The sequence below is a fragment of the Vicia villosa genome, linkage group LG6, assembly GCF_029867415.1.
Source record: "Vicia villosa cultivar HV-30 ecotype Madison, WI linkage group LG6, Vvil1.0, whole genome shotgun sequence".
NCBI lineage: Eukaryota > Viridiplantae > Streptophyta > Magnoliopsida > Fabales > Fabaceae > Vicia > Vicia villosa.
In genome coordinates this window covers 105,811,380-105,823,244 of record NC_081185.1, presented here as the reverse complement: position 1 = coordinate 105,823,244, position 11,865 = coordinate 105,811,380, and the positions used below count along the sequence as shown (strand labels likewise).

General features: G+C 35.3%; 3 protein-coding genes across 3 annotated transcripts; 1 reads left to right on the top strand and 2 right to left on the bottom strand.

The window, feature by feature from the left end:
• Positions 1–415: 415 nt before the first annotated feature.
• Positions 416–3,434, top strand: LOC131614285 (protein MAIN-LIKE 1-like). The gene is made up of 4 exons (XM_058885895.1): positions 416–454; positions 2,270–2,484; positions 2,533–2,704; positions 2,784–3,434. Exons 1-4 carry the CDS (start codon positions 416–418, stop codon positions 3,432–3,434), a joined length of 1,077 nt encoding a protein of 358 aa, XP_058741878.1.
• A 779-nt stretch (positions 3,435–4,213) lies between these two features.
• Positions 4,214–7,015, bottom strand: LOC131614284 (PKS-NRPS hybrid synthetase cheA-like). The gene is made up of 4 exons (XM_058885894.1): positions 5,775–7,015; positions 5,591–5,694; positions 4,521–5,503; positions 4,214–4,399 (listed from the first exon to the last, which is right to left on the bottom strand). Exons 1-4 carry the CDS (start codon positions 7,013–7,015, stop codon positions 4,241–4,243), a joined length of 2,487 nt encoding a protein of 828 aa, XP_058741877.1. The 3' UTR covers positions 4,214–4,240.
• Positions 7,016–10,132: 3,117 nt separating this feature from the next.
• LOC131612035 (uncharacterized) lies at positions 10,133–11,165 on the bottom strand. Its single transcript, XM_058883850.1, has 2 exons — positions 10,896–11,165; positions 10,133–10,750 (listed from the first exon to the last, which is right to left on the bottom strand). The coding sequence occupies exons 1-2, from the start codon at positions 11,058–11,060 to the stop codon at positions 10,238–10,240; spliced, it is 678 nt and encodes a 225-aa protein (XP_058739833.1). The 5' UTR covers positions 11,061–11,165; the 3' UTR covers positions 10,133–10,237.
• Positions 11,166–11,865: the final 700 nt, after the last annotated feature.

Genomic DNA, 11,865 nt, shown 5'->3' with positions numbered 1-11,865 from the left:
ACATCAATGGGACCCTAAATATCTATATTGTAGCAATGAAAAGTTGAGACCAAAGCCATTGATTGATTTGACTCATTATTTTAGTGAAAGTCGCCACCGCGCTTTATTATTTCCAAAGGAAATGGGAAAAGAGCAAAATAAAAGCCAAAAAGAGATTTTTAAAACAAAGCAGAGATCTTAGGTACGAGGGTTGATTATGCAAGGGGAAGGTGTTAGCACCCCTCACATCTGTGGTACTCCACATGAACCTTTTTGTAATCTGTGTAAAAAGAGTTGTGTGCAAAAGAAAGTCTGTTTGATTTTAAAATGATGCTCGGCAAGATGTTATATCTTGTGCCTACATACCTCCTCAGTGCAATGGAGAAGTTAAAGCAAATGTAGTTCCTCTCAAAAGGAAACAAAAGGTTGTTTTAAAATGAAGAGACACTTTGTCATCTCAGAGGAGAAAACTCAGGTAACCATACTTCAACATGAGAACAAGCGTCACAAGTGAAAGAAGGGCTCCAACTCGGATAGAGATCAACAAGTATGCCACTAAATCTTTCAAGTGGAAAAGAATCAACTATATCAATCAATATCAAGGGGATAGGGCATTACATCTCAACTATGACGATTACTCGTGCCTAATCTTTAGAAGAAGATGTTTTAAAATAAAAGCCACAAAGGGAAAACAAATTTGAATAAAAGTTTATCAGAAGAGCTTTAAAAGTTTGCAAACATGAGAAGATTTTGAAATAGAAGGAGAAAATTGGAAAATCAAAGAAGATGAGAAGAGATGAAGGGACTATCGTAAAGCATAAAATAAAAGCTAAGGACAAGAACAATATAACCAAATAAGAAGCCAACACTTGACATTAAGAAGTCAATGTAGATTTCCCATCCTTTGAATTTACAAACCAAGCAAGCTCAATGTCAAGCACCAGATGAAATAAGTCTCAAATGAACATAACATCTCCATATATATAACTTGCACAAATCTTTGAGAATGCACCATAAGAACTTGAGACAAAAATTGGGCAGAGTAACAACTGTGTATAGATGAATTCTCAATTACAATGCCTTGGAATTAAACCTCAAAGACTTTATACAAAATAACTTGCACACACAAAAAGAAACAACCCAATGTCTTGGAGTAAACTCCAAGGGCTTCTAGAATATCAACATAAAATAGTCAAGGTCTCAGTCCAATAGTCCATCCTCCAAGCTTAGTGTATAGTATCCAAAGTCCAAGTTCACATTAAGTTTTTTTATGGTTCAAGTTTGATTATTAATGTTTTAAGAACAAAATAAAAAGGTCCAAATGGACAAAAGAAAAAGTGCATAAGTATAAACATAGGTCCATAACAACGAGACTGGTCAATAACAATTTATGTGTTCAAAAGCAAATTGGAGAAATGATATGTAAATCATTCTCCTAACATTTGCAACACATGTAAAATAACAAAAAGAATTCTCTTAACCATCATGGGACTCCACTTTAATGGTTCATTAGAGGAATGATAACCTCCCCATAATGAACTTTTCAAAACTTGCACCCATAAATTAAGAGAGTGGAAATGAAGAGAAATATTGAAAAATAATAAAAAGGATATTGATAAAAAGGGATTATTGAGACAATTTTTTATTGATATTTTAATATAGAAAATAATGAAGAGAACTAATACTAATATATTTTGTATCATAACATATATACATATTAAGAGTTAAAATAAAAAGAAAGTAAATGTTAGAAAAATTGATGATAAAATAAAAAAATAAACTAAGAAAAAAGAGTGTAAACGAGGGCATAGGCGTATAGCAAACTCACACGGGTGCATCATAGAGGATATACGAATGGGTCACTTCTCTTGTTGTCCTGCTTAAGCCCAAAACAATTCAAAAGAACACGGGTGAATCATTGAAACTTTGGACGGGAATTTATTTGGGCAGCATAACATTAAGATTTTCTCCTCCCCTTTGTCAGTGTGATTGCCTCTTTATTTATAGCAAGAGGAGATTGGATTTGAGTGAGAGGAAAATTGTGTGAAGGTGATGAGGAAAATTTTACTTCCTACCCCTACATTTGCCCTTCTACCCCAACAATCATATTTTTTTGACGAAATTACCCTTACATAAATAGGAAATTTTTTTCTCATTTTTCACTTTTTACTGATCTTGAACAAACACTCTCCTTTTATCTGTACGAAACACAAACCGGAACACCTTGGCAAACTCTTCCGGTTCACTAACTTTCCAAACCGGAACACATTTGGTAAGTGGTCCGGTTCAGAAAAATACTTCACGGAACACTTTTGGTTTCTGTTCCGGTGCGTTCGCTTCCAAACCGGAACACAATTTTGAACTCTTCCGGTTTGTTGCCTATGATACCGGAACGCTTTTGAAATCTGTTCCGGTTTGTTTTCATCTCCACCGGAACCCTTTTGAAAACTGTTCCGGTTTAGCTCAGTTGCAAACCGGAACCCTTTTTGGAACTGTTCCGGTTTGGTTTTTTTTATTTTTTTTTTAATTTTTTTTTTTTAATTTTTTTTTCAGGAAAATGCGTACACTTGGACCAGACGGGAGACCACATTCCCGCCGCCGCCGCGACGAAGCTGGTTCCTCTAACCCACCACCACAGCCAGTTGGATATCCTGGTGGACCATCAGATTTATCTTTACTTGTTCGATATCAAGACCATGTTGCTCGCCGGTTATGGTACGGAGAGGTAAGTAAAAATTATTTGATTTATTTTAAATAGAATTTATTATTATATCTTCTAATGTAGTTTTTTTATTTATTTTCAGGAAAGAGGCTCTAAAAAGGAGCTTAAAGTTGCTGGGCACGGGACGAAGCTCCAGGAGAGAGTGCCTCAGCAGCTCCCACCTGAGATTGAGGCTATCGTGTCTAGGTCAGGTCTGGCTTCTCTTCAGAGAACTAGCCTGACCAAGATAGACGTTAATCTCGTCTCAGCATTTGTGGAGAGGTGGCATGTTGAGACTTCGTCATTTCACATGCCATTTGGTGAAATGACGATTACTTTAGATGATGTTGCGTGCTTGCTCCATTTGCCTATCAATGGTATGTTCTGGTATCCTCATGAGCATGTCACAGAGCAGGTGGCTGTTGATCTTGGCTGTGAGTTATTGGGAGTGGATAGACATGCCATGGCTGTACATGTGCGTTCTTGCAGGGGAGCTTATTACTCACTGCAGTGGCTGTATGACAGATTCGTGCAGTACCGTGCTGCTGGTAGTTGGACTTACGCGACCAGGGCATATCTGATGATGTTGGTAGGTTCTACCATTTTTGCGGATAAGACATTTACCCTGGTTGAGGCCCGATATTTGCTATTGTTTAGAGATCTACGTGGGCTTGGTTCATACAGTTGGGCATCAGCGGCACTGGCCACTCTTTATCGCCACCTTGGGTTCTGGATTATATTTTGGATTCTATAGTTGATTTTAGTCTTTTGTTTTATTCTATATTTTATTGTATATTTTGGATTATATTTTATTCTATAGTTTAGATTCTATTTGGATAAGATATCTTATTTGGATAAGATATTATGTGGATAAGATATTGTGCGGATAAGATTGCCCTCATGGCCTATAAATAGGACCTCCTAGTGTTGACACAAAATATCATATTTTTCAGAATGTCTCTTGGTAATTTTATGGTTGACACAATTGTTTTCTATACTGGAACTAAGGAACCCATGAAGCTTTCAATACCTAACGATTGCGGGAGACTCGAGTCACTTAAAAGTTGGGTGAAAGAAGAGTTGCCAGAAACTGATAACCGAGTGGTGACTAAAATCTGGTATCGTGAAAATTGGAACATGGATGTTGATGGAAGGATAAGTTATAATATTGTGGAGTTGAAATGTGATGGTGATATGAAAGACATGTGGAAATCACACCGCCGTAAGATAACAAAGGGACCGATCGAGTTTGAGGTAAACCTAACAAGGTCTGCTGAGGATGTTCTGAAGATGCTGGTGCGCCCAGAATCGTCTGCAAGAGTCTAATGCTTTAATGTTTTATGTTATTGTTATCATGTTCTATGTTTTAATGTTCTATGTTATTGTTATCATGTTTTAATATTCTATGTTATTGTTATCATGTTTTAATGTTCTATATTCAATGTTATAATAATTTAGTGTTTTTTTGTAAATAAAATAAAAACTTCTAAGATGTAAATAAAATAACTCAATCTAAGACGTTTTTAGTTAAAATATTACATATAAATTAAAGTCACTTAATTAATCTATATTAACACGTGATGGTAACATAGGCGTAAGATGATGCCAATGTTGAAGACGTCCAGCAAATCCTAACATCCAAGATGTCGCCACTTGAAGACGAAACTTCATCCAATCTACCGTGACGGGTGGCAGCGGGAAGCCTTCTTTCATATTAACCTGATTTCATGACATAAAAATAATTAACAAAGTAATTAAATAAGTAATTATATAAGTAATTAAATAAGTAATTAAATAAGTAATTATATAAGTAATTAAATAAAATATATATAAAGGTTACCCGAAGATAATGATTCTTGTTGACAAGGCCAATGCAATATGTAGGAGCACTTGGAGAAAATGTTGTTGTCATAGGAAAAAAGGTCAAGCAAGGGTTACCAAGCAGCACAAGAATAATGTTATACCGATTCGCTATCAAATAACCCATCTCTGGTAGTGTCAACCATTTCTCCGGTGGTTGAAAACCAACATGATCTATCAACAATCCATTCCTCACTTCGGATAAACTTAGACCGAACAATCTCTCATATAAGTCCTTCTTTTCTCTTAATTCCATGTCCAAGTCACGACGAACCATTGCCCAACCATCCTCACTATACCCATGCCACGAAGCAATTGCTCTAAATCCACAATTACCATCTGCTACAACATTAACAATCTCGGTAATATATGGCCTAATATGACAAGGAAACTGAAGAGTGAAATCCTCATCCTTTGCTTGTGATTGCTTCTTTGATTGTGATTGCTTCCTGGAAGTTTGTGATGCTTGCGATTGTTTTTGTGAACATTGAGACGCCTGATCAGCATACTCAAAACCTGAAGGATCCCTATAAACATCATACCCAACTGGTTTCTTCCCTTTCCTCTTCACTCCGCCTTTAGTTTTTATTTTCTCAGGTGGTGGACACAATGAAGTTGTTGTGGGATATGCAATTTCACAAACCCTACTTTTCAATGCTCTTTTTCCAACAACATCTAGTGATTTAAACCTTCTCCACAATTCATCAATTGCATTATTCATATCAACCTCCGAACCAGCTTCCTCATCTAAAGGCAAGTCACCTTCCATAGATAGTATCCTCCATTGAAGATGAACACTTTCTATTTGTAATGGGATTCCAACAACAATCGATCTTCCCATCTCACAAGCACAAGGTAGCCCATAACTTGTTCTCATAGTACAACCACATGTTTCCCTACTATTTAACACATAATCAAGCCTCGATAACTCTTCTGCAATGCGTCTCAAAGCAGCTCTCGATACTGAACCACGCAAATTATCATAAAATGGACTAATGTGTGCGTGCTCAACCTCATAAAAACTTTTTTGAAACGAAGCTCGAATGTTACCTATTTGGATTTTTAGGTTAGAATTCATAGCTTCCCAAACTTTGACCATGTCACCAAGGCTGTTTCCTAACATCTGCTTTAGCTTCCAATGTGCAGATTCAACCCTAAAATAAACAAAGAAGGTATAAACATATAATATTCCAAAAATTAATACTAAATAAATATTTTAAGAATTATGACATACCGATTTGTCGTGGTGTTACCAAAATGAAGCACTCGATTAATCCATGCGCCTACAAATCTTTGCCTATGTGGGATCAACCAAGTGTTCTTCACGTAATCGAGGAAGTTAGTACAAGCAAAGCATGCTTGTTCAAGATATTGCAACCGTACACCATACTCAACCTCATTACTAGCCCATACAACATCTTTCCACAATGTGCCTATCGTCTCTCGCATGTCTTTCATCACATATTCCTTGCATTTCATCCCAACATTTTGGTTAATATGAAAGCGACATAGCAAGTTATGCGTCGTAGGAAAAACAACTTCAACTGCTTTCATCAAAGCAAGATCTCTATCCGTCAAAATCACTTGTGGAACCACATCTTTCTTCACAAACAATTGCTTCAGCTTATCCAAGACCCAAATATAACTCTCTGTCTGCTCACACTCCATATAAGCAAATGCAACCGCAAATGTCAACTCGGTCGATGTCATACCAACTATTTCAAACAGAGGTTGTCTATATTTGTTGGTCTTATAAGTGGCGTCCATAATCAAGACAGTAGGAAAAAGATTCAGCAACTTTACCGAATCTGGATGTGCCCAAAAAATATCTCTCACAACTTCACAATCATCCCGTTTCCTACTCCAATAAACATAGTTCGCCTCCTCTATAAGCTTAAGCAAATGTTGTATCTCACTTCTTGGACCTCTTATCTCTGCTTCAATCACACTTTTATGCTTGTATATTTGCGTGATCCGAGTGACGTTCTCAGGATCTCGCTCTTGCAAGGAAGTCAATATGTGTCTAGGCGGAACATGTCTCTTTGTCAAATCAGCAACATGCTGCTTCTCATCTGTTGTCAACCTACCAACAAATGAATGGCCTTCTAATCTATCTGGTAAACCATGATTATGAACTCCACATTTTACATCAACCTTCCATCCAGACCCATCTTTTGCCGGAGTCGATCTGATTTTGAATGGACATCCACATCTCTTAGTAGCACTTTGAGTCTCACTTTTATCCTTATATTTTCCACCTTTATCGCACGCAAATATAACTTTGTTACTTCTTCCTCTTTTGCCTGTTTCAGTGTCTGAACGCGCTATGATAACAGTCACTTTATTGTTGATTCCGGTCTCTTTAACCCAGCGGATAACTTCTTCCCGTGTGACAAATCTCTGTGAAGTTGTGAAAACATCAGTGGTATCTATAGCTGTCTCGTTTTTCCGACAAATTTGGAGCGGAACTTCCATACCTACAAAAAAAAACCAAAAATTTAAAAATACAAAATGCGTTCCGGAACAGTTTTCCAATCTGTTCCGGTTTGATATCAAGTTCACCGGATCACTTTTCAAAACCGTTCCGGTTTGATTACAAATGCACCGGAACACTTTGCTTATCTGTTCCGGTTTGATTTTCGTATTACCGGAACAGTTTTAGAATGTCTTCCGGGAAGAAAAAAAAGCAAACCGGATGACTTGTATAATGTGTTCCGGTTTGTTAATTTGTGAACCGGATGACTTACCATAAGTGTTCCGAATTGAAGGTGCGTAGGGGTGCAGATTTGAATTTTTTTGACTTTTTAGATGAATGGTAAAAAGTAAAATGGTAAAATGGTTATTAACTATTGAGGGTAAAGTTGGCATTTTTACAAAATTGTAGGGGTAGAAGGGCAATTGTAGGGGTACGAAGTAAAATTTTCGGTGATGAGATGTGCAAGAGTGGAAACGAACTCGTGACTTAGGCTTGAGGAAATCTGAAATTTTGTTTTTACTGAAGGTGAAAAGTGTGAACCGTGAATTGCTTGTGGGTGGGGTCCCAAACCATTTTTTTCTCATGGCTTATGGCTTAAATGACTCAAATTATTCAAATGGCTCAAAATCTTGGCTTGGAAGTTAAACTTGGCTTGGACCAATGACAAAGGGCCTTGATTCAAATGGGCTTTTGCTAATGTTAGCAAAATGTACCTTGGATTGCAATTGTACCTATTAACCATAAAACAAAACAAAAGATACAAAATATTTGATTTAAAATTAATAAAAATTCAATCTAGAAAAACTAAATTGAATTTAAATTAAAATTTGAATCAAAGAGTTAGTAAATGAATGAAATAGAATATAAAATACGTAAATGAACACGAACATGTTTTTTTTCAAACGAAATGCACATGGACATATAAAATGTGGGACAAAAATTAGGGTATGACACATACGTAATAGTTCAAAATAAGTGGAAGTAACATAATTACTAGTGGGATAAGGTTGTCTAAATTGTTTAGCTAAGTGGAAAGCATGACATAACAAATCTAATGATATTTGATATCAGTTAAGGAAGTAGCCATGTGTTGTAGCACCTCATTAGAGGGGTGACCCAATATGTGGTGCCATATTTCCAAATTACTAGAGGCACGAATATTCAAACTATCAATATTACAAGTAAAAGTTTGAGCGGAGTGTGTGTAAGTGTCTTTGTGCAGAATGTATAGATTCCTATGTTGTTCCACTTGACCAATTATCTTCTTTGTAGACACATGCTGGATATGACATGATTGATGTGAGAAACGAATGTGATAGTGATAATTGTGACACAATTTAGATATAGAAATAAGGATGAATCGAAACTAATGAATATAACAACATGTAGAATTAAAGAGGGATCAAGAATGATAGTTCATGAGAAATTGGCAAGAATAATGTTCCGATTGGGGAGATGAATGTGTAAGGGTTTAATTGACTTAATTTCAGAAAAACACTTGATGTAGGGGCATACATGATCAGATGCCCCTGAATCAAGGATCCACATAGAAGATAAGTTTAAATCAGTGTCTTTGTTGAAAAAACCCTGAAATGGTGTGAGAACTGAGATCTTTGTCATGAGCAGAGTTTTGAGCATTATTCATAGATTGTTGTAGGAGAAGAAGCAAATGCTTATAATCTTATTTCGAGATTACACAATCCTTTTCAGCATTGTAAGTCCTGGAATCTGAGGTGGGTTTGTTGTTCTTCGTGTGATACCCAAGGAGAAACAATGTTTAAAATAACAGGAATCCACCGTGTGATTTATTTTGTTACAATGAGTGCACAACATCAAACCTTTATTAGGAGTTTTCCTTCTTCCGCGACCATTGTTGGTGGAGTTATTGGTGTAAAGAACTGTAGGAGTGATGTTGAAGGAAAAAGGAGAAGTAACTTCTTATTGTGAAATCATTGAATAAACGAGGCTGATATAGGGAAGAAGATCAAGAAGAAGAATTTGAGTGCAGAGATGTTGTGATATGTATCATTCAATCCCTTGAGAAAACACAAAACGTACTCCATGTGTTTGTAACCACAAACATCCTTGGCCAAGTCACAAGTGCAGGGGATGATGCAAGAACAAGAGGGTGTTGGATGCATATCCTCAAGTTCATCCAAAGAATTTTTTCAGATCAGTGATATTGTGAAAGGGAACGATTACCTTGTTTAATGCAGTGAAGAGCGCACAGAATATTAGAGAAGCAAAAATGGTTTCCCTTGGTGAATCTTTCGCAAAGGTCGGGGCAAAGATCGAACGCTAAGTCGAAGCATATGGTACTTTGAGCAATTTGTGGTGAAAGAGATCGATTGATTCATGCGAGTACCAAGTTGTTAGCACGTTCCCATATATCGAAATCTTGGTGAGACAAAAGAGGTTTGGAGAGTGTGTCATTGATGAATCCAAGCTTGTTCTTTGATGTTAGGGTGCGGCGCATGAATTTTCTCTAGTTGTGGTAGTTACTATCATCCAACGGCGGCGCCACAAGAACGGCATCGGGGTTCTCTCCGGGATGTAGGTAATATGGGTTTCTGAATATCAAGATGGAATCTTGAGGGTCGATCTTGTTGTTGTTGATGTTATCACTGGCAATGGATGCAAAAAACCCTAATTTGAATGGATAAGGAAAAAGAATAAGGGCTGAAGTGTATTTGTTACAAGCGGACCAAATGTGTTATATATAAACATTTGAGCCAGAAAACTGAATACACACTATAGTAATCCAAACCCAAATAAGGAAGATATTATTATGAATCTAATATCAACATCAATTTTTTATTTCAAAATTATAAAGTGTTTCACATACCTTTCGATCTCTGTTAATATCTGAGAAAAAAAAGAAAGTATTTAGGCCTGTTTGAAATTAAAATCGAGAATAAATCTATTTTTTTTCATTTATAATTTGTTTTAAATCTCAATTTGACTCACCTGTATTTTTCGTACACATGAAATATAGTACAAATTTTGTGACTGAATCATATTTTATGTGAAATATCTGATTCAAGTTTAAAAATATGTCAATTAATTATAATTGTTTCAATAACATCTAGTAACTTTTATCTTAATCATTTCTAAAATCACATAAATAACTCATTGTTATTGTTTGACATTATATAAATATTTCTACATACAATACATAAAAACTAAACCTCTATACTAATAATAATAATTTGCTTATTAGTTTATTTTACATTGTTACATCGTTTCTGACTATGTGGAATTTTAGGGACATAATCAAACTCATGCAACAAACAAACCAAAGCTATGGAAGCTAAGAACACAAGCACAGGACCTAACATCCAAAGCATCAAAGGAATAGCAACACAAAATATCCTATTCCCAACAAAAGCTAAGGTAAACCCTTTTTCTAACACACTTTGTGTGTAACCACCAGACAAAAAATCTCCATAAGCATTCATCAAAAAATTTGCATCAATTAGAAACCCTATGGCCATTGAGCTGCACAAGAAACTAATCAACAAACATATTGATGCTGAACCATATTTCAATAGGAAGATTTTATCCGATTTTGAACCGAAAAATTCGCTAGTAAAAAGATGACTTGCATTGAATGCATTGTTGTTTAGAGCTGCCAAAGCCATGTTCACAAGAATTGTTATTGTTGCTGTGAGAATTGTAGCCATAAGAGTGTTCCTCAAGCTTTGTATACATAGCATAGCCTTCTTATCATCACCCTGCACGGTCACACCATCACAGACGAAATCAATTCTAAAGGCAAAATCAATTATATTAAAAAAATATTTAAACATGTAAAATTCTATATACATAATACACTTCTCGAATCAATTCTGTCTCTTTTAAAATCGAAACCGAACATACCTGATTTAAATTGTGACCCCAAGTATTCCTCCTTAACCTATCAATTCCATAAGTTGCACGTGAAGGTTTGTTCTTGATAGAGTAAAAGAGAAAAGCATGGTAAACTATTGTAATGAAAAGGCTCAAAGGGACTAAAACGGTATCCAAATAAACACCTTCTCCCATCTTATTCCTTAGTGATGAAGAAAGAAAAAAAGAACCTAATTTAGGTCTTAAGGGTTGGTTTGGTTGGTATAACCTTAAATGAAGTTTGATGCCTTCTTATAATGGACTAGAGTGCTATGAAAGTTGGCATAAGGTATAATAATAAAATGAATAGTGTGTGACATAATGTTTTTTAATTGTAGCTAGTGCTATACAACTTTTTTGTTGTTGTTATGTAGTGGAAATGATGGAATGGACATTAAATTTGGCGTGGAGATTGAGTCACTAGTCATACGTAACTTGTTTGTGTATTGTTTAAGTTAAATTAGGCTAATGAAAAGGAGCACGTTGTATAAAGATGTGTGTATTGTTTGATTTAAATTAGGTTAATTAGGTATGTGATCTCTTATATTTATTTTGTGTTTTATTTTGGATTCTTATGTATTTTAAAATTTGTTTTATCACAAACTTACTCTGAGTTTATCTTTTACAATAAGTGATGACTAACATACAGTTTGTTATTGCTTATGTGGCATCCATATATATCCTACTTTTTATAAAATTAAAATATTTGTATTTGTGTAGAATTTCTTCATTCTTTTTTACATCACATAATACTATTAAATTATTACACCCTCACATGCATTGACAATAAAATGACATTTTCACTATTTATTAGTAGTGTTTCTTCAATGTGAAAAAATTGTATAGTTAACTAATATGATATTTTTATAGTTTTACTTATTTACTAAATGATCTGTAGTTACGAATACTATTTGATGCCGACCCCTTTTTAATATTTAAGGTTAGATTAAGAGTTTGGAAA

Bases quoted from the DNA above. Each gene is read 5' to 3' on its own strand.
- LOC131614285 (XM_058885895.1), top strand. From the start codon at position 416: ATGAAGAGACACTTTGTCATCTCAGAGGAGAAAACTCAG. The intron at 2,485-2,532 runs GTTTTTTTTATT...TTTTTTTTTCAG, and splicing joins TTTGGAACTGTTCCGGTTTG to GAAAATGCGTACACTTGGAC. The intron at 2,705-2,783 runs GTAAGTAAAAAT...ATTTATTTTCAG, and splicing joins GCCGGTTATGGTACGGAGAG to GAAAGAGGCTCTAAAAAGGA.
- LOC131614284 (XM_058885894.1), bottom strand. From the start codon at position 7,015: ATGGAAGTTCCGCTCCAAATTTGTCGGAAAAACGAGACAGCTATAGAT. The intron at 5,695-5,774 runs GTATGTCATAAT...TGTTTATTTTAG, and splicing joins GGTAACACCACGACAAATCG to GGTTGAATCTGCACATTGGA. The intron at 5,504-5,590 runs GTAACATTCGAG...TGCGTGGTTCAG, and splicing joins TAACCTAAAAATCCAAATAG to TATCGAGAGCTGCTTTGAGA.
- LOC131612035 (XM_058883850.1), bottom strand. From the start codon at position 11,060: ATGGGAGAAGGTGTTTATTTGGATACCGTTTTAGTCCCTTTGAGCCTT. The intron at 10,751-10,895 runs GTATGTTCGGTT...GTGACCGTGCAG, and splicing joins GGGGTCACAATTTAAATCAG to GGTGATGATAAGAAGGCTAT.